This window comes from Dermochelys coriacea, chromosome 6 (assembly GCF_009764565.3).
Source record: "Dermochelys coriacea isolate rDerCor1 chromosome 6, rDerCor1.pri.v4, whole genome shotgun sequence".
NCBI classification, from domain to species: Eukaryota; Metazoa; Chordata; order Testudines; family Dermochelyidae; genus Dermochelys; species Dermochelys coriacea.
In genome coordinates, this window is record NC_050073.1 from 7,249,505 (window position 1) to 7,271,968 (window position 22,464).

The 22,464-nt window shown below is 58.8% G+C and overlaps 2 protein-coding genes across 5 annotated transcripts; one reads left to right on the forward strand and one right to left on the reverse strand.

The window, feature by feature from the left end:
- Positions 1 to 665: 665 nt before the first annotated feature.
- Positions 666 to 9,565, reverse strand: LOC119857218 (aldehyde dehydrogenase family 3 member B1-like). Of its 4 annotated transcripts, none has more exons than XM_043516038.1 (10): positions 9,387 to 9,565; positions 7,464 to 7,626; positions 5,471 to 5,581; positions 5,097 to 5,217; positions 3,545 to 3,630; positions 3,105 to 3,186; positions 2,327 to 2,713; positions 1,917 to 2,083; positions 1,506 to 1,605; positions 666 to 1,199 (listed from the first exon to the last, which is right to left on the reverse strand). In XM_043516038.1, the coding sequence occupies exons 1-10, from the start codon at positions 9,461 to 9,463 to the stop codon at positions 1,006 to 1,008; spliced, it is 1,488 nt and encodes a 495-aa protein (XP_043371973.1). In that variant the 5' UTR covers positions 9,464 to 9,565; the 3' UTR covers positions 666 to 1,005. The 4 variants fall into 4 exon arrangements, with proteins under 4 accessions (XP_043371973.1, XP_038261770.1, XP_038261769.1 ...); XM_038405842.1 differs by lacking the exon at positions 9,387 to 9,565 and adding an exon at positions 8,377 to 8,455; XM_038405841.2 differs by lacking the exon at positions 9,387 to 9,565 and having other exon boundaries at positions 7,464 to 7,770.
- A 6,029-nt stretch (positions 9,566 to 15,594) lies between these two features.
- NDUFS8 (NADH:ubiquinone oxidoreductase core subunit S8) lies at positions 15,595 to 18,402 on the forward strand. Its single transcript, XM_038406171.2, has 7 exons — positions 15,595 to 15,746; positions 16,198 to 16,255; positions 16,394 to 16,456; positions 16,756 to 16,845; positions 17,107 to 17,279; positions 17,826 to 17,954; positions 18,203 to 18,402. Exons 2-7 carry the CDS (start codon positions 16,216 to 16,218, stop codon positions 18,332 to 18,334), a joined length of 627 nt encoding a protein of 208 aa, XP_038262099.1. The 5' UTR covers positions 15,595 to 15,746; positions 16,198 to 16,215; the 3' UTR covers positions 18,335 to 18,402.
- The last annotated feature ends 4,062 nt before the right edge of the window (positions 18,403 to 22,464 follow it).

Consider the following 22,464-nt stretch of genomic DNA (forward strand, 5'->3'; position numbering starts at 1 on the left):
TTTGAGTGAGCAAATTGTCATCTATAACATTTCAAAATTCAAGGGTGTTTCAGTGCTGACAGCATGACACCTCCAGCATATGGCACTCAAATTAAAGTCCCCCATGATCACGCAATGTTTTCCCTACATGTTAAGATGTGTAAGGATCTGGTCATCCTATTCCCTAGTGCGTGGGCAGTGCATAATAGAGGCTAAGCCTCCTCAAACCTTGTGCAGCTGGGGCTTCAGGGGGAGGGGCGGAGTTCTCTGGCTCCCCCTCCAGCCTGGCTAGGCCACAGCGGGGCTGCGACCAGCAAGCGGGGCTGTAGCCTCAGCCAAAAGAGGAGGGGCAGGGGGGCTAGCCCTAGTATGATTTGGTGGCTGTAGCAGACACCAACTAATACCCTGTGCTTTATCTGTTAGGACAGCAGGTCTCAAACATTAGCAACCCAAGGACTCCTATTTAGATATACATTTTTTTGCAGACCCCCCAAGTCCCGTGCTCAGCCATAGGCTCCACCCCCCACTACACCCCTTCCCCCAAGGCCCCACCCCCGCCCCACCTCTTCCCGCCCCTGCCCCTCATCTTCCCTGCCTCTTTCCGCCCCCTCCCCTGAGTGCACCCCATCCCCATCCCCTCTCCTCCCCCTCCCTCCCAGCATTTTCTGCACCCCACTAAACAGCTGTTCTCTGGTGTGCAGGAGGCACTGGGAGGGAGGGAGAGGAGTTGAGGGAGGAACAGGGAAGAGTTGATCAGCAGGGCCGGTGGACCCCCTGAGGTATCCTCGCAGACCCCAGTTTGAGAAATGCTGTGTTAGGACATTGAGCCTTAAACATTCCAGATCCTTTTCTTCCCTCATCAGTGGGGGAAAGAGGAAGGATGGAGAGTATCTTTAACCCATGGGAGGGAGGTCAGATTTCCTAGGTCAGCTCAGGGGCTCAAGCCAGCTGCTCCTCCCCAGTATGGCAGTCAGGCAACACAGGAGTTGTGTGGTCCTGGGTGGCTGGGCTGGGCTGAGCCGCCCGTCACAGCAAGACGCAGGTGCCCGTGTGCTTGATCCTGAAGGTGGAGAGCACCAGCCCCATTTTGCGCTCGCTGTAGGGTGGGTAGCGCAGGGAGTTCATGGTCTCCAGGCCCATACTGCGCAGGAGACAGGCACGGTGGTGAGAGAAGGTGTCAAAGCTGAACTTGCCGTGGTACGAGCCCAGCCCACTGTTCCCTAGAAACAGAGCAGAGCTCGGATACGGGCACAGGCAAGGCCCAGCCGCGCCCACCCCCATGGTACGAGCCCAGACCACTGGGCCCTGCCCACACAGAGTGGCTCAGTCACGGGGCCCAGCCCCGACCCACCCCCAGCGTACGATCCCTTCCCATAGAGTGCGGTTCAGTCAAGGGGCCCAGCCACGTGCCTCCCCACGGTACGAGCCCAGCCCCCTGGGCCCTGCCCATAGTACATGGCTCAGTCACGGGGCCCAGCCCAGGCTGGAGGGCAGGGAACAGGGGCAGGCTGGGGGACCAGACATACCAATCCCACCAAAGGGCAGCGAGATTAGGGTCATTTGCATCATGGAGTCATTGGCACCAAAACCTCCGCTGCTTGTCCGCTCCAGCACCCGGTGCACCAGCTAGGGGGAAGCAGAGATGGGAAGTGAGGAAGCCCTAATTTGTGCCCGATACTCACCTGCAGCTACCCCAGTGCTGCCACATCAGATGGCCCAGATCCCCTCCCACACAGCTGCTTCCCTCCGGGAAGGGTGACCAGGCCTGGGCAGAGTGCGGGGAGCCAAGCAGAGCCAACTTCCTGTGAAGAGTGCCCCCAAGGTGGTGGGGTCATACTGCCCAAGCAGGGAATGGATGAAAGGCCGGTTCCAGCATAGAGCCGTGGGCCCGGGCATGAGTCCTCAGACAGAACTAGCCCTAGATCCTTGCCCCGCACCTTGCTGTCGGTGGCGAAGACGTACACGACCAGCGGCCGCTCCCGGCTGTTGATGAAGGCGATGGCTTCGTCCACGTTGGGCACAGTGACGATGGACAGGACGGGCCCGAAGATTTCCTCCTGCATGGCAGGCTCCGACGGCTGCACATCCACCAGCACTGTGGGGGCTGTGGGGAGGGAGCATCACTCACTGCACAGGGGCACATGGCACCCTCATCCGCCATGGATCTGCCCCCATCCAGCCCTGCCCTGCCACCAGAGCTCCCAGCGCTCATTTCTCCACCATCGGGACTCCCCCTGTCCTGCCTGGATCCGCAGGCCAGAGCCCAGCTCCCTACCAATGGGTCCCCCAGAGCCCCGCACCTTGACATGGGATCCCCAGAGCCCCGCGCCCTGGCCAGGGCCCTCACCAATGTAGCGCTCCTTCACATCTGTCTGCCCCCCAATGGCCACGCGTCCGCTGCCCAGTAGGGCCTGGATGCGCTGGAACTGCTTGTCACTGATGATGCGGGCGAAGTCGGGCGACTCCTGGGGGTCAGGGCCGAAGAACTGGGTGATGGCGTGGCGCAGGGCGGGCAGCAGCTTCTCCTGCGTCTCTGCGCTGCACAGCACGTAGTCGGGCGCGATGCAGGTCTGCCCAGCGTTGAAGCAGCGCCCCCAGACCAGCCGGTTGGCCACATTCTGCATGTCGCTCTCGTCAGCCACGTAGCAGGGGTTCTTGCCCCCCAGCTCCAGCGTCAGCGGCGTCAGGTGCGTGGCCGCAGCTGCCATAACGATCTTGCCCACTTGGAGGTTGCCTGCGGGGGTTGGGGAGACGTGTCAGGGCAGAGACTTGCCACTCTTCCACCCGAGGATGCAGGCAACCTCGGCCTCACCCAGGAGGGGGAAGGACCCTGCATCTGGCTGGGGCTCCAGTCACTCCCAGCCCCCATCTTCAGGGGCCTCAGGGCTCAGAGAGTCACTCAGCTGGGATCCCAGACCCGGAGAGCCTCCTCTTGGCCCAGTCAGGACAACCCCGAAGGGACCAGAGCCACTGGCCGGGCCCCAAGTGTGCGCTCTGGCAATGGGCTCTGGGGGGAGCCCCCTGGGAGAGGGAAGGCAGAGGACGTGTGTAGGGGGGGCTGGATGGTGCCCTCTGGTGTGGAAGGGAAGGGGATCATGGGGTGGGCTGGGTCACTCGGGACATACCAGTGAAGAAGATGTAGTCAAACTTGTTCTCCAGCAGCTGGGTGGTCTCCGCGGGGCCCCCAGTCACCACAGCAAAGCAGTCCTGCAATGGGAGAGGGGAGGGTGTGTGGGGTGATCCTCATCCTGCCCCCTTTACTCTGCCCCACTCCTGCCCATTGCTGTACTGTTCCCCTCTCTGCTCCCTGTGGCCCTGTTGCTGTCACTCTGGCTACCAGCACTGATGGGGCATTGGGGGGAAAGGGGCACTAGGGAGCAGCTCAGTGGGTGCGGGATGCAGTGGTCGAGGTATTGGAGAGCACAGAGGATAGCTGGGTGTGGGAGGTTGGGGCGTGGGGGCCAACTTGGCATGGGGCCGGGCATGGTGCTAGGTGTGCAGAAGTGGCTCAGCACCTGGGGAAGAGGAGATGGGTGTGGAGCCAGAGGAGGGGGCAGCTCCTTACCTTGTCCAGGTAGCTGGGCAGCATCTCAGCCACGAGCTTCTCCGTGCTGCTGCTGATCTCGGAGGGTTTGATGATGACACAGTTCCCTGGTGGGGCAGGCGGGATGTCACTAAGCAGCACAGACACCTCCCTCCCCAGGGCCTCGCCTCAGCACCCTGACCTGCCACCAGGGGGCACTGCAGGGAAGTGTGGGGAGGTTGTGGGTTAAGAGCTCTGGCCCAGAGGATGTGGGTGTGACACTTCACCCCATATTCTTCACAGTGATATTATTAATGATATGATGGCATAATTATGATGCACTTTATGCAAGACGGGTCATGTAAGGTATCATTGGGAAGGTTATGATTTGCTGAATATGATTATCCTAGTTGTATGCATGTATCATTTTTGTATCTGAAGTTATAAATACTATGTATCTATACTCAAATGTAGTTACACCTGGATAACACCCACTAGACAAGATGCTTTTAGTCTAGATAGATGGCTGCAAAGAGCCTATTCAGGGCAATGGGACTTTAGGAAAAACAACAGGCCTTAGGAGAAGCTTAACCCACACCTGGTGAGCCTTCCTGAGAATGCTACAGACAGCCTGTAAGTAATGGCTGCTATGACTCTACAAGGGCATGTGACCAGGCTACTCCATCTTGGGACGTCAGTATTTTTCCACAAACTGGTCTGTGAACCAAGCTGTGGGAACAAAGGCTTCCCGCCATATGATAAAGCTATATAAGGCAGGGAGTGACATCTGGGGTTCTTCACTCCCCACACAAGACGACTCCTGGAACACCAGGAACAAAGACTGAACCGGGAGAAGTGCTGGACCCAGGCTAAAGGGATTTCTAGCCTGTGTATGAAAGACCTGGGGATTCCATGCTGTAAAGCAAGTGCAGCTTGCCCCTTAAGAATCTACAGCCTGGTTGCATCATTTCTCAGGGTGAGAATCTGCTAATTCATATTCAATCTATTTAGAATATTAAGCTTAGTTTGTTTTTTTTATTTACTAGGTAATCTGCTTTGATCTGTTTGCTATCACTTATAATCACTTAAAATATATCTTTTGTTGTTCATAAACTTGTTTTTGTTTTAATCTAAACCCATGAACTTTGACTGGAGCGCTTGGGGAAAATCTCTACTTGGTTACCACAAGTGTGCATTGCTCTCTTCACATTGAGGGCGAGGCGGACCTGGTATTAAACCCATATACTGGCGAGATTTGACCAGAGCAGGACAGTACTGCTCTGCAGTCCCAGGCTGGGAAGCTGGTGATTAGAGAACCTGCATGTAATTGCAGCTGGGTGTGTCCCTACCTGTGTGAATGCTGGTGAAAATGCAGGCTGGAGGGCTTTGTAGTTTGTCACAGCAGCACAGTGCAAGAGGAAGGCCAGGCTGGTGGGTCAGGGGGCTCAGTGATATTTCAGTTCCAGGTGGCACCCCAGGGAGAACCCATCACAGTAGGGACTGTGCTGGGGTTGGGAGCTCTGCCTGGAGCAGGTTTCAGGCTGGGGGGTAGGGACCATGTGGAGGGGGAAAATGTCCCTACTTCCTGACTCACCAGCAGCGATGGCCCCGACCAGGGGCACGAGGATGAGCTGCAAGGGGTAGTTCCAGGGCCCGATGATCAGCACCACCCCATAGGGCTCCTTCCGGATGAAGGCTGTGTCCAGCTGAGTCACCTGAAGGCGAAGCCTCAGCATCAGGATCTGGGTGGAGCCGGTCCCAGGTCCTGAGGGGCGGGGGAGTGAACTGGGCCGTGGGGACAGGAGCCCTGGCTCAGCCATGGGGGCAGGTCCCGGTTCAGCCTTCGGTGCTTGTTCCCGGTTGCCACAGGCCTAGGCCTAGGGGTGTGTTTCTCCCCCCATTTCACTCGGGGGGGGGCATGTCCCCTCTCTCTCCCCGCTCAGCCCAGAGGATACGTCTCCTCCTTACCAGGTTCTTGTCCCCGCGCTCGTCCTTCATCCAGCTGGACAGGTTGTTGAGTGCATAGTTGACCTCATTCTTGACCAGGATAATCTCAGAGAGCTCCACCTCGAAGGGGGGCTGGGGGCACAGAGCAGCGGTAGCTTCATCCCCCATCCTGGCCATGCCCATTCTGCCACTACTTCGAGCTGGATGCTGAGTGCCTCAGTGCATCCTACTGCCAGGCACTGGAGATGCCTGAATCCCATAGCCAGCTGGCTGGAGAGCAGAATTGCTCTGGTGAACTGAATGGAGCCTGCCCCTGGGAACGGAGGCCCCGGAGGACATTACGGATGCCCAGCCAGTGGGCCCTTAACCCTGAGTGGCAGGGAGGCCAATGCAGGCTGGGCTCCTGAGGGTGGCAGCAGGTCTAGAGCCAGAGCAGGGAGCACAGTATTAACAGCCTGGGCTTGCGGCTGCTACTGGGAAACAGAAGCACAGATGAGGGGAAAGCAAGTGCAGCTGGAGATCAGAGGATCAGGGCATGGCACAGGGGCTACAGGGTGAGGGGCTGGCTCTTTGGCTTCCACCAGTGTGAGCTCTGCCCTACACCCCCCTCTCCGCTTACGCTTTGCTGCCTTGCTGACCCTGGATTCCAGGTGACACAGGTTACCTGGTTTGTAAAGGGCTGCCTGGCATGGCCGCAGATCCTGACAGACAGGCATTGATCCCTGAGGGGTAAAAGGCTCCGAGCAGGAGTCTGGCTCAGTGGGACACGCTGGGCAGAGCTCTCAGGGTAAAGCAGGAGGGCTGGAGCCCAGAGGCTCCGTCTCAGAGGCAGTGAGGCCGCGGCCTTGGAGGAGGAATGGGACCTCTTGGGGGCCCGGTGAACAGAAGGGCTCCTCCGAGCAACTGTTTAAAGACTGGGGCATAGACCAGACCCTGTGAATCCATGACATCACCAAGGCCTGGGACACACAGCTCTGCCCATCCACCACTACAGACCCTGAAGGCGGAGTGGGGCAGGGGTGGGACCAGCTGGGGGAAGCTCACTGGGGTGGGGGCAGATGCAGTGCCATCTCCCCTGGCAAACAGTCCCTCCATGGGTCAGTGCAGTCCCCGGCCAGAGACACTTGGACTCCTCACCGACACCAGACTCTCACACAGCTGCCTAGGCGCATGAGGCCTTCTGCCAGCTCTGGATGGCTGAGAGATCAGACCCATCACGGCGGGCGATCCCTGGCCTCGGATCTCCTCACCTTCATCACCTCCCAGCTGGCCCCCAGCAACACGACAGGCCTGGGCACAGAGCCGTTCCGCCCGCAGGAAACGCCAGTGGATGCAGGTCACCACAGCACGTCTCCTCAGTGCCACAGGCTGCCAGGACCCCTCACCCCATAATCTCACCCTGCACTGGCGCCCCATGGACAAGAGAGACCAGGGCTGGGTCGGGCACGTCTCAGAGCTCCATGGCCTGGGCCCGGCGTATCTAACAGAGCCGAAAGCCCTGGGATGGGGACCAGGGTCGACAGCTCCACTCCTCAAGCTAGGGGGACTCTCTGCCAACAGGCAAAGCTGGTCCGTGCAGGAGACAGAGCCTCCTCCAGGGCCGATCACAGCCCAGGAAATGAACTGTCCTGGGAACTAAGGTTCGTCCCAGCCTTCCCCTCCAAGGGCCAGGTGCTGCTCCCAGTAACCTTCGCTGACAGAACCCAGGGCAGCAAGGACATTTAACTAGACCCTACCAAAACACCCCCACCTGCACGCACTCAGTCCCGCCCCCAGGGGAGGAGAGAGGGGACCACATGCTGCAGTCACCTCACTTAGCACATAATCCACAGCCCTCCGCTCCTGCAGGGAGGAAGGTGGGCCAGGAACCTGGGCAGATGAGACCCCAGTGCGTCCCCTGTTCTCTGTGCTGTGGGGGATCCCCCAGGAGACCCCCATTCCCCTTCCAACCCTGCCCTATAGGGAGACCTGCCCCCCACTTGCCCTGCTCTGGGCTCAGCCCTGCCCGGCTCACCTTGCGCATGTCTGTGGCCATGGCATCCAGGATAGGCTGCTTTTTGTCATCTAGGAAGCGGCCCAGCGCCTCCAGCTGGGAGACCCGGTGCTCAGCGGTGCGTGTCTTCCCCGAGAGCCAGGCAGCGCGCAGGCTGCTCACCAAACCCACGTAGGGGTTCAAGCTGGGGGGAGGGGAGGGGTCAGCCTGTCCTGGGAGGACCCAGAGTCCCCCCCCATCCCTAACTCTCCAGCCACACAGCCGCTGACCCCCACCCATCTTCATGGCCACCAATCCTTCCCCCTGCCCATTCCTATGGCATCTGAGCCTCTAACTCCCCTCCCCCTGCACCTGCTGCATATCCCCATGCTCTGAGCCCCTAATCCCCACCCCCTGCATTCCCTGTCCATCCCCAAGGCCTCGGATCCCCTAACCCTTCTTCCCCTGACCATCCCCACAGCATCTGAGCCCCTAACCCCCTCCCTCTGCATCCACTGTCCATCCTCACAGCCTCTGAACCCCTAGCCACCCTCCCCCGGCAGTCCCTGCCCATCCCCATGGCCTCTGACCATGTCCATCTCCACAGTCCCCAACCCTGACCCCTGTCGGGGGGGGCACAGGCAGTGGGGGGGTTGCCCCCTTGCAGGGGGTGCAAATGGGGAGTGGAGTGGTGCAGCCCCAGAGAGGCCCAAAGGGCTGCGAATTTCAGTGAAATCAGGGGCGGAGGGGGCAGGCCCGACTTGGACAGATCCCACAACCCTCTTCTGCCCCCTACCGCCCCAAGAAGCAAGCCCCAGTCTCACTGCCTGACCACCCTGCCCCTGCAGCAGGCCCCGCCCCCAGCACCTGTTCACCCTGCCCCTGCCGCGGGCCCCGCCCCCAGCACCTGTTCACCCTGCCCCTGCCGCGGGCCCCGCCCCCAGCACCTGTTCACCTCGCCCCTGCAGCAGGCACAGGCCCCGCCCCCGGTTCCTGATCCCCTCCGTACTACGAACCCGTCGCGACTCTTTGCATTGGCACAGCCCCGCCCCCTTCCCGTTATGCTGATGACGATTGGGCACCGGCCCTCCGGCGGAGGAAGGTGATTGGCTGGGCTGGGGCCGGGCTGAACCAGGGGTGGGATCTTGTGGCCCTTCACGCGCCGGGATTTCCTGCCGGATGATGCGGCCACGGCTCCGCCCCCCGCGGCAGGGCGGAGACTAGAGCCATCGGCGCCCAGCAGAGCTGGCGGGGGCTGGGAGCCAGGAGTCGCGGGTTCTATCCCGGCTCTGGGAGGGGTGTGGGGTTAGGTGGGAAGAGCAGGGGGCAGGCAGGTCTGCTGGGTTAGAGCAGGGGGCTGGGAGCCAGGACCCCTGGGTTGTAGCCCCACTTGGGGAGCGGGGTCTAGTGGTTAGAGTGGTGGCGGGGCCTGGGGGCTAGGGCTCCTGGGTCCTTTCCTGGCTTGGGGAGGGCCGTGGGGCCTGGTGGTTAGAGGCTGGGGGCAGCTGAGAGCCAGGACTCCTGGGTTCTATCCCAGCTCTGTCCTGCAGTTGTTCAGAGCACTGATTTATCCTCCCGTCTGTGTCCCACACAGGTGTGACCCTACTGGCCTGTGGCCCATGGCTCCCTGCTGTCAGTGTGAGGATGGGCCTGCCTGGCCTGTGCTGGGTGTTGGTTTGGTTGGGAGGGAGGAGACTCTGCCATTGGGTGCTCTCCCCAGTAAGATGCTCGGAGGGGCAGGGACTAGTGGCTTAGCGCAAGAGCCCAGCGCTGCCGCTGCCCTCCTAGCCCCTAACCCTGCTACAGTCAGCAGGGCTTGGCCTGGGCCCCCTTTGTGTGGTGGTGGTGGGGGGGGGAAATCTGGCTGCCCCAAGCCTTAAACCCGCTAGCCCACCCACTCAGCTCTGCACCCTACAGCTGTGGTGACCCTCAGAGCTTGGTGTCTCTAGGCACTCGGCCCCTCACCCCACAGCTTTGGAGTCTGTCTTGCCCGTGTCGCTACCCGTGGGCGCCTTTCCTGGGGTGTCTCTGTTTGCGTCCATGTTGTTACCCTGGAAGGTGTTGGTGGCTTTCAACAACCGTGTCTTTGATCTATAGAAAGTCACAGAACTGGTTAAAGTCAATGGCTGTGCTAAGCACCTGTCAGTCAGGCCAAAGGAATGGAGCAATTAAATTAAAGAGAGCAGCCAGGCTCCAAGAGATGCAGCAGAGGGTGGGGCCCTGGAGGAAGCAGAGACCGGGCTGCCTTTGGGCAGAGAGCTCACTGGAGGGGCAGACTTGGATTTCTGAGCAAGGGACCTGCCTCCTGTTTGTCTCTGCTGGGTGCAGGGGACCGGACTCTGCCTGCGTTCTTTGGGCAGAAGCGGGATTGCACCAAAGAACAGCCCTGACGCCTGGCCTCCACTTCTGCTTCTAATGGAAACAGCCTGGCAAGGCCTGAATGAACTGCTGGGGCCAAAGGGGCGAGAGTGTTTTCAGCTGTAAAGGGAAGAGGAAATACCCTACAAATGTTACACCTGGCATGGTGGTGGGGGGCACCCTGCTGGGGCTAAGGGTGTGAAGGGTTAATGCATCCTGTGAACCCTTCATTTCCTCCAGCCAGCTGGATTGGGCCTAGGAGTTCGGTCCCATTCATGCAGAGCAGAGGTGCTGTCCCAAAACCATGTCTGTACTGCAATAAAACACCCGCAGCTGCCCCTTCTCAGCTGGCTCAGGCTCATAGGGCTCAGGCTATATGGTTAAAAATAGCAGGTCAGATAACCAAGCTGGGGATGGAGCCTCGGTTCCAGGACCATCCCCAGCCCTGCACCCCAGCCCAAATGGCTACACTCCAATTGTACAGCCCCACACCTAAGCCCCATGAGCCTGAGTCAGCTGAGCAGGGTGATGCTGGCTTGTAGATGGGGGGGGCCACTGAGCAGGACCAGGCTTGCTGGGGACCACTGAGCAGGGCTGGGCTGGCCAGGGGATGGGAGAACACTGAGCAAGGCCGGGCTGGTCAGAGGATGGGGAGGTGGGCACTGAGGGGGCCTGGCTGGCCAGCAGATGGGGGGGCACTGAGGGGGCTGGGCTTGCCAAGGTAGGGGGGGCATTCAGTGGGGCTGGGCTTGCCAGGGGATGGGGGGGCACTGAGTGGGACTGGGCTGGCCGGTGGGGGCACTGGGGGTCCGGGCTGGACAGAGAATTGGGGGGGCACTGAGGGGGCTGGACTGACCAGAGGACGGGGTGGGGGGCACTGAGCAGGGACGGGCTGGTGCGGGGGGCACTGAGCGGGGATGGACTTGCCAGGGGATGGGGTGGAGGGGCACTGAGGGGGCCTGGGGTGGCCAGGGGATGGCCCTGAAGGGGCCTGGGGTGGCCAGGGTTTGAGAGATCCCACAGGGTTGCTCTGCTCCAGGTTCTCTGTCCACTCAAAGCCCTTCTCAGCAGAGGGCCTCTGCTACCCTGACTTGGACACCCCCAAGGGTAGGCTGGGCCCACGGGCTGCACTTGAGTGTTGCAGGGGAAGGACTGGGCCCTTGGATAAATGACAGTGCCCCAGTGTCCCACCCTGGCTGGCCTCAACAGGAAACCGCAGAGAACAGGGACCAAGGCATCCAATCCCCAGAGCTGCTGGGCACAGGGACGGGGTGCCAGGGCCTGCCCAAGTCTCCCAGCACAGAGACAGGGTCTGTTCCGGGCCTGCATTAGCAGGGGCAGTTGGTCAGTGCCAAGGTGTACATGGGCCGGGCAGTCCCCTTGCCCTGCTGCCCTCCAAGCACTGATGCCCCCATGTCTCTCTGTGGGTGCTCTCCTCAAGGATCTCCACAGTTGACAATGCCCCAATGGGATTACCTTCCTCCACCCTCTTGCAGTGCTGACCCACCAGGCTCCTGAGTAAGAAGGGCACAGGAACCCCCAGCCTCGCTGACGTTACCTCTTCTCTGCACAGCACCCAGCCTGCTCCTTGCTGGGGGGTTGCAACAACTGCTGTGCTGACGGTGCCTAGCTGCCTGGCATTCCTAATAAGGAGATAAGCCTGATGCTGGTTCAAGGGTTAGAGTTTTATATGTGTGGAGGTACCAAAGTCTACAGGGTTCAGCCCTGGCGCCTGGGGCAAGGTCCCCTGTCCTGGAATCCACAGGGATGGGAAAGACCCCACCCAGTTCCTCTCCTGGGCCCAGAGCAGGACTCACCCACAGCCTGTGCTGCCCCTAGCGGGAGCCTGGCGTCCACATTGGCCAGCAGCCATGGTAAGCATCGCTGCCCTGCCTGCCCGAGGATAACATGGCAGAGCCAGTACAGCTCTGTCCTGGGCAGCTCCATCCCACAGCTGCCTGCAGCCGCATGCTGTCTGCCAGCACGACTGCTCCCCAGCCAGCTAGGGAATCCCCTGCTCTGTGGCATGCTGCCCCCTGGCACTGGCTGTCCTATCCCACATTACCACAGCTCTTGTTACCTGCCCCACCCAGTGTGTGTGTGTATGTGTGTTCCCTCAGCCGGGTGATGACCCCCAGGGTGTCAGCTGCATTGGAGCTGGTTCCCTCCTGCTCATGTTCTAGCCCCTGGCTGTTTCTCTGTCCTCACAGCTCCTCCCAATTAGTGCCCTCCCCCAGCAGCCAGCAAGCAGTTAAATTGGATGGGCTCTCAGCCCACCCCATGTGGCACCCACTGCGCCCCACCCCACAGCTCCTCCCATGTTTGCCGACCAGTAGGGGAGCATTGACTACAGCTGCATGGGACCGGCCTCAGGATGCCTGGGTTCTGTAGTGTCTCAGTCAGTCACTCCAGCATTGATCAGGAGTAGGGGGTTATCCAGGCTCGGGAACCCTGCAATGGGTTGGGAAGGAGGCCACTGACAGGGGTCAGCAGAGCCTCATTCAAAGGGAGGCAACGTTTAGGGGTGGCACAGAGCCTCCAGGAGGTTCAGGAAGCACCAATGCCCTAGTGCCCCTGGTTGGAGGGCACAGGAGCAGAGCCCTAACCCTGTGACCCAGTGCAACCAGCAGAGGGGGGCAGAGAGCTGCAGCAGGGGGTTTAGTGTGGGGCAAACAGCCCCTTCCTGGAAGGGTCCAGGCATGGAGAGGTGGGTGCCCAGGCTGGGAGCATGGGCCATTCCCACTAGCAGCAAGTGCCTGTGTCCTGGTAATCACCAGGCTGGCAGCACCCCCATGTGGGGCCATCACGCCGCCACCTACCTGCCCATGTTCCCAGACACCTGGAGCTGGCCAAAGCTGTTTGAGGCCAGAGTGACCCTAGAAATGTACACTGGCCTAGCAATGTGGGCTATGGGGGTGATTTCTTCACATTTCTATACCAGCTAGAGCCCTGGCACACACCCAGCTAGACCAGCAAAACCATCCAAATCCTTTTGCCGCTATAGTTTATTTTGCTCATGGAACCGGCAAACGGAATTTCCCCTGGGGGTTGCCCACCTGGCTCCAGTAGTATTGTCATGATATTCCTATCAGGATAGCTATCCCAGCACATCTCTCCTAGTGCCCCTAGCACCTCTTTCAGAGTAGCAGCCGTGTTAGTCTGTATTCGCAAAAAGAAAAGGAGGACTTGTGGCACCTTAGAGACTAACAAATTTATTTGAGCATAAGCTTTCGTGAGCTACAGCTCACTTCATCGGATGCATTTGGTGGAAAAAACAGAGGAGAGATTTATATACACACACACAGAGAACATGAAACAATGGGTTTATCATACACACTGTAAGGAGAGTGATCACTTAAGATAAGCCATCACCAGCAGCGGGGGGGGGGGAGGGGGGGAGGAGGAAAACCTTTCATGGTGACAAGCAAGGTGGGCCATTTCCAGCAGTTAACAAGAACATCAGAGGAACAGTGGGGGGTGGGGTGGGGGGGAGAAATAACATGGGGAAATAGTTTTACTTTGTGTAAGGACTGTAGCTGCTGCCTGCCCAGGATGGGGTACCCTGCTATCCCCTGGAGACAAGGGATGGCTCCTGGATGCACAGGCCCCTGGGAAGGGATGAGCTCATTCACCCAAAAGCTTTCCCAAGGTTGAGGGGGTGCTACTCCCCCCCAGGGGGCTCCCAAGGGGGTGTGAGCAGCAACAGGGCACATGAGGGCCAAAGAGAAGGCAGGAGCCTCAGGGCAACTGGCCCTGATCTCCCCATCTGGCTCCTCCTGAGGCAGGCTGGAGGAGATCATTTGGGATACACAGCCATGTGGCCACCACCTCCCCTCCCTGTCCTGGGCATCTCCCCTGGCCCAGGGCTGGACCTTAGGGACCCAACGAGTCAGAGGAGATTTGCACTGGGGTAAACAGCTGCACTCCCTATCTTAGGTCCTTATCCAGCCCCTGTCACTGCAGTATATGGACACTTCACACTCCTTTGTGTGTTTATCCTCTCACCCCCAGTGCAGCACGTCAGGTTGTGACCCCACTGCACAGCTGGGACAGAGAAGACAAGCGAAATGACCAAGGACACCCAGGGCTTCTGTGGCAGAGCAGGGAATTGAACCCTGGTCTTCCTGGCAGCCCTGAATATTCACACACTTGCTCGGCCTCTCTCCTCTAATGCAAGTCTCACCCAGGCCAGCAGCTCATGTCTAGCCAAAAGGGGGCCAGGCAACCGCTGCCCTATAGCTTTCTGCCACAGTGTCAGAGGCGAGGCTGGCACAGAGGGAAAATTGTGCCATCTTAACTCTGCCGACTGACTGTGGTGTGTGGCCCTAGCTGCTAACACTGTGCTGAGCATATCCTCTAGCCATAGCACAGAGCGCACACACCCTCCACTCACTCCAGGCGCCTGACTCACCTGCCATGCCCAGCGTGCAGCACACCGATCTGGGCCACAATTAACATGTTAGACACACTGGCCATTGCTGTCATGCCCAGGGCGCCTGCATTAGCAGCCAGGCTTCCCTGGCTTTTATTCCTCCCAGCCACACACAGCAAAGCATCGCCTGGGGCACCTCTCCCATGAACTGCTGCACCACTGCGATGTACAGCAGTTTGCAGGCGCCCACAAAGAAATGATCCCAGTGTATTGGGGGGCAGCCGTGGGAGCACTGATTGTTCCACAAGAGCAAGATTGTGTAGGTGCTCACTGAGCCAAGGGCTCATTGTGTTAGTGCCTCAAAAAGTCCGCAAATTCAGGCAAGGCCAGGCCTTATTCAAGGGGTGCTGAGAACCTTCATCTCCCACTAAAGCCAGGGGGTTGGCATGAACACTCCCAAGAACAGCTCCTTTGGAAGTCACACTTCAGAGGGCTGCAAATGGCTCCCAGAAAGCCAAGCACCCAAAGGGGGACGCATGTGCAAGCTCTATTCACGTTGCTAAAGCAACAGGGAGCAAACATGGCTCTAATGTACTCACCGGCCTGGACAAGGGCATGACGCCCAATACACTCATTGTCATGGTGAGTCCCACATCCAAAAGGAAAGGTCCCTCTGGCTACAGGCTGACTATACCAATCACACAGGGCAGCCACTCTTGCCCCTGGGGGTCCAAGGGGTTCTCCCAACCTCAGCAACAATCCCCCCTCCTTCCCCCCAAGATGGGGTCTCCCCCTCTTTCCATGGTCCCTCTCGCTTGCACTACTGCCTGGGCCCCTGTTGTCCAACCACCCCACAGTCTCCAGTGCAGTACGGCCCTGCGGATCCCACCCTAATGCTGCAGGTGGGGAACCAAGGCACAGGGGATGCAAGCCTTGTCTACACAGAAATTTTAATCCGGATTAACTGCAGATGCGCAATTAAACTGGATCAGCAAAAGGACAGGCCCCACAGATTCAGCCTCCCGAGAGGCTGCTAAACCGAAGTGAGACCGGGTAGGCCCGTCCACACAGGACCCTACTACTCCGAATTAACACCACCCCGCCTCAAACCCCAGGTGGCGTCCACGCGTGCGCCAAAAGCCCCGCCCCGCCCCACCCCACTGGGCCCTACGTCCCCCCAACAGCTCTCCACCAACCCGCGTGTCCGTTATGTGTGTAAACCCGCCCCCATACCACTCCGCCAATCTACCAGGCCGTTCTGGACGTGGCCACGCCCCCTTCCCCCTCCACCAATTCGACTGGCCGTCCAGAGGTGACCCCGCCCCACACCTTTCACAACCACCAATCAACCGAGGCCACCGCTAGTGATCCCGCCCTAAATCCCATCCCTCCGCCAATCATTTAACCGCAGAGATTCGTCGTCACCTCCGCGCTGCGGGATCAGCACTCGTGCCCCGCCTCCCGCCTGGCCCCGTAGCCAATGAGACACGAGCTGGACGCTGATTGGCCCCAGCGCTTGCCGACCTAGGCTTGGCCCGCTCGCCGCAGCCTCGGAGCCGAGCGGGGTAGGGCTGCCCGGTGCTGTCCCCACGGGGGTGAGTTTCGCCCCCCCCCTCCCGGCCCCGGGCGCGCGGCCCCACCCCTCCCCTCCCCCCGGCCCGGCAGCCTCCCCCGGGGTCGGTCCTCCCGGCCTCGCTCGGGTCACTGGGACCTTCAGGGGGGCTGCGCATGCGCACGCGCCCGGCAGCTGAGCGGGGCCGGACGCCTGGGTCCCTTTAGCTCGCTGCTGTCCGCCAGACCCAGATGCCGCCAGGAGGGGTCCTAGGTCACGCGGCCCCGTGGGGCACCGTCCCGGATGCCTGGGTCCCTGTCCCGGAGCAGGGAACTGCGGGAAAGTGCCCCCATCCCGGGAGGAGCGAGCTGCAGGACCCCTGTGGGGAAGCGCCCTAGCCCCGTCTGCAGGGTTCAGGGGCTGGCCCGTATTGGGCAGGTGCAAAGGTGCTGAGTGTTGTGAGCTGACACTGCCTTCTCCTCCCCGGCCTGCAGGATTGCCCTGGGCTCAGCATGGCGGCGCTGCGGATGATGGGCCGAGCTTCCTGCCCAGGTAAGGACGGCGGCAGCAGCAGGGGAGACCCACCAGCTCCCCCACGCTGTAAGGCTGCGGGCTGAGCCTTCTTTCCCTCTGCTGCCCCGTGGCGCTGGGGCTGGAAGCATTCGCTGACCTTTCGCCTTGGTTCCCCAGGGACACCACCTTGCCTGAGTCTCACCCGGCTGCTCAGTGTTACGGCCTCGAGGAAGTCCTACAGTAAGTACTGCTTCCGGCCCGCCCCAAGGCTGCCCCTAGAGCTCTCCTTGGGGGCACAGCATCCAGCCCCCTTTCTGGAGGGCCTGGATGAGCCTGGTTTTCCTGTCCCCCAGAGGGCTGCACCCAGAGTCCCTTCCTTCAAGGAATGTACGATCCAAGTTAGGTCTCTTTCATCCCCCAAGCTGCCATAGAGTCCCTTTCAGGTGCTGTCAGGGCACCATATCCAGGGGATGGGTGCCTGTCCCGGCCCCTTCATGTTGGTCTGTGTAGGGGGGTGATGATTTATGTCTCCCCTATAGAGTATGTGAATGTACAGGAGTTGAAATCGGACATGAAATCCATCACCGACCGGGCTGCTCAAACCCTCTTGTGGACAGAGCTCATCCGAGGTGAGCCCTGGGCTCTGTTGGGGTGGGCGGTGATGGCAGGACCTGGAGTGGGAAGGCTGTGGTGGGACCTGGTGTGGGGGTTGTTGGGATTGAGAATGGGGGGACAGGGGCTGTGAGGGTCTGATAGGCATGGATGCCTCCCTGTGCCAGTGAGACTGCAGTGGGGGGGCCCCCCTGTGGAGATGGTGTAGGGTCTGAGTGATGCTTCGTATCTTCGCTGTTCCTCAGCTGGATTCTAACCTCCCCTCGCTCTTCCTCTAGGCCTGGGTATGACCCTGAGTTATCTCTTCCGGGAACCTGCCACCATCAACTACCCCTTTGAGAAGGGTCCCCTGAGCCCGCGTTTCCGGGGGGAGCATGCCCTGCGCCGCTACCCATCTGGAGAGGAGCGGTGCATCGCCTGCAAGCTCTGTGAGGCCATTTGCCCTGCCCAGGTGAGCCTCCCCTTCGCCCCAGGGGTTGCCCATGTGGGGTCGCACCTCCCAGCCCCAGTGCCCTCTCTGATGCTTGTCTCTGGCATGGTGCAGCCCAGGTAAGGAACTCTTGTGTGGTTTGGTCCCCCGGTCTCTGCTCCCCTCCCGTGGCTCTCATCCCCAGGGGGCCTTGGTTTGGTCCCCTCTGGAAGCCTGTTGCCCAGCTTGGATGCCCATGCCTCAAAAGGCTCCCTCCCGTCTGGATGCCCTGTGTTTGGGGCTGTGAGAGCTGCATTGGCCCCAGGAAGGAGAGGTGCTGGCGGGCACGGGTGCTGACACAGCTGGGTCCTGACTCTGTCCGGGCAGCGGCTCCAACCCTTCCTCCAGTCCCCTTGGCAAAAGGTCAGTGTGTGCCCCCCTGCCCCATTCCAGGGCAGAGAGTCTCCAGCTGCCTGTGCTGCATGGTGTTGCCCTCAGCCAAGCAGGCAGTGCACCTGCTTTTCCCCAGTGTGTTTGGAGTGGGGCTGCTGGGGCAGGGAATGACCGTGTTCTCCCCTCCCCCACCAGGCGATCACCATCGAGGCTGAGCCTCGCGCTGATGGCAGCCGCCGAACCACCCGCTATGACATTGACATGACCAAGTGCATTTACTGCGGGTTCTGCCAGGAGGCCTGCCCTGTGGATGCCATTGTGGAGGTGAATGTGGCTGGCTGCGCGTGGGGCTAGTGTCCGGGGGAGCCAGGCATGCAGTCTCTTCCCCAGACCTGCCCTCATACACCTTGGCCTCTGAGGGTCTCTGTAGGGCGGGAGGGAGATCCTGGTGGGTCTCTGCACTGGGCAAGGGAGGAGTGGAGTCTGTCCGTCCATGAGTCTCTGTCTTGGGGGTGAGGCCCTGCTGGCACGTTGGCCCTGGTGGCAACTGTCTGCTCTCCTGGTCTCTGCAGGGCCCCAACTTTGAGTTCTCCACCGAGACGCACGAGGAGTTGCTGTACAACAAGGAGAAACTGCTCAACAATGGGGACAAGTGGGAGGCCGAGATCGCGGCCAATATCGAGGCTGACTACCTGTACCGGTGACAGCTGGGCTCCCGAACTGCCCAGTCTGCTTCCTAGACCCACCCCTGCAATAAAGGGCCTACACCCACTGCCACAGCTCCTCTGTGCCTGCCTTGGGGGAGAATGGGGCTTCAGGGCATGGAGTTCGGGGGGAGTGTGTGGGTGGTTAGGGGGCACCCAACCCAGGTTCTTGGACCTTCTCCCACCTAGTAACCCCTCACTCAGGGCTCTCATTCCTTTGCAGGGTGGGAGTGGGGGGAACTGAGGCCCTGAGCAGGGGCGGGGACTCTGCTTAAGGAACTGGGATGTGGGGGACACATGACCCCTCCCTCCTGCTGTCCCAGTGCTATGCATCACAATGGGTCTGTAACTGGCTGTGGCTCATTCCCAGCGCCTGTGAGAACAGTGGGTAACACTGTCCATCCAGTGCTCAGGGGGGAAAGAGCGGCTGTTGAGGGGAGCAGTAGGACATTTGCTCCAGTTAGCCCAGTGTTTGGTGGGCAAGGACACCCTTCCCCACAACTCCAGGGAGAGGAGCCAATGACAGAGCTAGGGTTGGCACCCAGTCCTGCTGTTCCAGTACTGCCCCTCCCTGCCCTGGTGTGTGAGAAATGGGCTTAGACATGCTGGGGGATCTCTGTCAAACACTGAGCCAAGCAGTGGTCTGTCCCTGCCCCCTTTTGGCCCTGGTTCTGTCTTGTGCTGCTATCATCCCTTGCCCTGGCAGGGGGCTGCTTGCCCTGAGCACCATGGAGCTAGAGCAGGGCCCGGGCTGGCTAAGCTGGACTTGGTAGCAGAGAGGGGCAGCTCCCTCCAGACCTACTGACTCCTGCACTTGGGTGAGTGGTGGCCAGGAATATACTCCCCCTGGATGGCTCTTGCTGCCCAGCAGAGATGAGGTCTGTTCCCCTCTGGCAGTGTCTGTCTTGCCTCGTGAGTGGCCCCCAGGCACTTGGGGTGTCAAGGTGTCCTGCAGAGGCTGAGCAGCGCGAGTACCAACCTCAGGCAGACTGTTACAAGGCAGGGCACAAACCCCAAATGGGCTGGGAGTTCTGGATTTAGATTTCACCTATCATGTGTGAACGTCTCGGGCATTGTAACAGCCTCGTGAGGGAATCTCAGACCTTCCCCTTTGCTCCGCTGCTCTATCTTGCCACCTAGGCAAGGTTGCTTGTGTGATAGATGGTCCCTAACACCAAAGATCACAACACTGTTGCTATTCTGAAACCTAACAATATTCAGCTTTCTTCCAGTCTGAAAGGATCAGTTACTTACCCCAGGGCAACTGCACCTTAGATCTCACACCAAAGACAAGGCTTGTAGCCAACCCTATTGGAAAAAACTATCTAAAGATTTCTTAACTAGACAAAGGAAATAGTTACAGCAGGTAAACATACACACGAATGAGTTGCAGCCTTAAGTTTCAAAAGGGAATAGAAGCTTCTTATAATGAGCAAGCTCTTTATGTCCTTTAGGGCTAACCTAGGCCAAGCACTGGGGATCTTTCACTTACACTTGGTAGTCTTTGCCATTCAGAAGCAAGTAGCATGAAACACAATTTCTTGTTGTTGAGGGCCTTTTATTCCTTCCCCGACCCTTTCTGCTTCCAGCTGCAAATTCAGCTGGTGGGTGGAATTCAGCTGCAGTCTCCTTTTCATGGAGGGTGGGGGGAAGCAATTCACAAAGCCTTTTGTCTTCTGATGTTCCACAGTGGTTCGTCTGGTGTCTCTGGGCCTTCTTTTGTTGGGCCGGAGATAACACCTGTAGCAAACTAGAACCTTGCAGTTGATAATGCTTCTCACCTGTCCGGTGATTTCCAGTTACAGAGCCAACACTTAAATATTACAGCATGGGATACAGGTATAAGTGAGATTACAGGATGCAGCAATCTACAAGCACTTTATACTGTCTGACAAAACACTTTTGTAACTCTAATACCTATTTTAACAGTACAACACACAGGTGAGCCAGAGTGGCTCCCTATGCCCCGTGGCTCTGTATTTGTCAGGGTTTAGCTGAGGCCTAGGGGTCTTGGCATGAGGTGGCACCTAGTCTGTCAGCATCACAGGTGAGGTCAGCCAAGTCAAAGCAGCACCCCCTTCCACCAATCATACTGAACAGAGTCAGACCTGAACAGCCCCAGTGCCCACTTCAGCTTGTTGGGATTGCAAACATTTTGCCAAGGTACCAGCTGCAGCAAACCCACCTGGGTCCCTCACTGCCATCCTGAGCCTGCCAGAGCCAATGGGAAGGGAGGGGGAATCCTTCCTGCTGGAAAGTGCCAGTTACAGGGGCCCAAGGGGGTTCTCTACCCCTGCTCAGGAGACCCCCCTCCCTTGGGGGAAGGAGAGGGGACTGCAGACCAGCCCCTCTCCCCTTCTCTAATCCTCCTCATTGGTGCCTAGGGTGGGGGACCCATGGCCTGTGAGAGGCTTCATCGGCCTGTTCCAGGTTGTGGGCCCTGTGCTGCTCCAGGCCTGGCCTCCTTGTGGGCACACTCCTCCCCAAGCGTATCCTGCTATCAGATTGTTTCCCCCCTCCAAACATGGCCCAGTACGCTGCACGAGGCCCAGGTGAGTCCCCTGCCCCCAGGTCTCGCCTCACTCAGCCCTTCATACTTGCTCTGTCCCTGGGATTTGCAGCTGCCCTCCTTTTAGTGCTAGCTGGGAATGAGATGTCCCTGTGGGTTGTAGTTCCTGCCTTCCCTGGTGTGACGTTCCCCTCTGGTATTGTCTGGACCAGTGATCTGCTAGGCCACTCCAATCCTTGACTCTGGGAGCCAGTCTTACCGTGGTCTGCTGTGAGAACCCCCACTCCTGGGCTGTTCACGTACAGCCTCTGGCATGTAAGCTGCTCCCCGCTAGTTGCAAGCGAATGACGCTAGCCAATATCTCTGGTCCTAGAAACAACCCTAGGAACCTCCGCCTTGCAATGTCCAGTTATGCCCACTGAACGCTACAAGTTTACATGAGTTCGTCAGTTTAGCAAAGGAATTGATATGTACCAGGCTTGTTCTCCCAAGGGGTGTCTCTGACACACTGCAAACCAAACGCACTGCTTCAGGTAGAATAAACAAACAGATTTATTAATTATAAAGATCGATTTTATGTGATTATAAGTCAAAGCATAGCAAGTCAGATTTGGTCAAATGAAATAAAAGCAAAACGCATTCTAAGCTGATTTTAACACTTTCAATGTCCTTAAAGAGATGCTTCTCATCACACGCTGGTTTTTCACTCAGGCTTTTCCCCTTGATCAGTGTTTCAGTCGCTTCATGGTAGTGGTGTCTGTAGATGTAGGTGGAAGACAGCGAGCATGGCAAAATGTCTCTCCCTTTTATCATGTCCTTTCTTTCCTTTTGGCTTTGTCCCCCACCCTTCAGAGTCAGGTGAGCATTACCACCCGCAGTCCCAAACTGCCCAAAGGAAGGGGGTGACTCCCTCAAGGGTCTAACAGATTCTTTTGTTGCTGCCTAAGCCAGTGTCCATTGTTCCTGTGATGCTGGGCTGGGTTTGTCCCATTCAAGGCCTGACGAGGTGTGAACTGCCTCTCCATTCTTGGGGAGTTTTTGCATGGGCTTGCTTTAAACCATGAAGATACATTTTTAGCCTCATAACAATATATATGAAATTATAACCTATAACCTTACTATAACATTACTGTTACAATTACTATAATATCACTATAACAACCATGCTCAGTGCATTATGATCCTTTTGAAGACACCCAACATGACAAACTTTGCATTGGATACCACACAATCATTTTATAAAGATGAACATGGGGGTGTAGGGTATTCCCCCGAGGTACAGAGCGTCACACCTGGGCCATGACCAAAGCCTGCAGCTGCCCCAGTACGCTCATCATGCAGAGGTGCTGGGACGCTTGGTTCAAATGCAGTGTCCCGGCAGGCCTAAGTTGGCTGGAGGGGAGGGGGGCCCTGGAGAAGTGCAGATGCTGTAGCCTCTTTGAGTTGGCTCTGAATCTCCTGCTGGCCCCCATCCCTGTGGGGCAGCATTCCCTGTACTCCGGGCAGCTACTTCAACCGCCAGCAGGGAGTGTGCATTAATACACCAACCTTTTCCAAGCATGGCTTCGCTAACGCTTTCCCTCACTACAGAGTGGGTGCTGCCATCCTCCTAGGAGTGTAA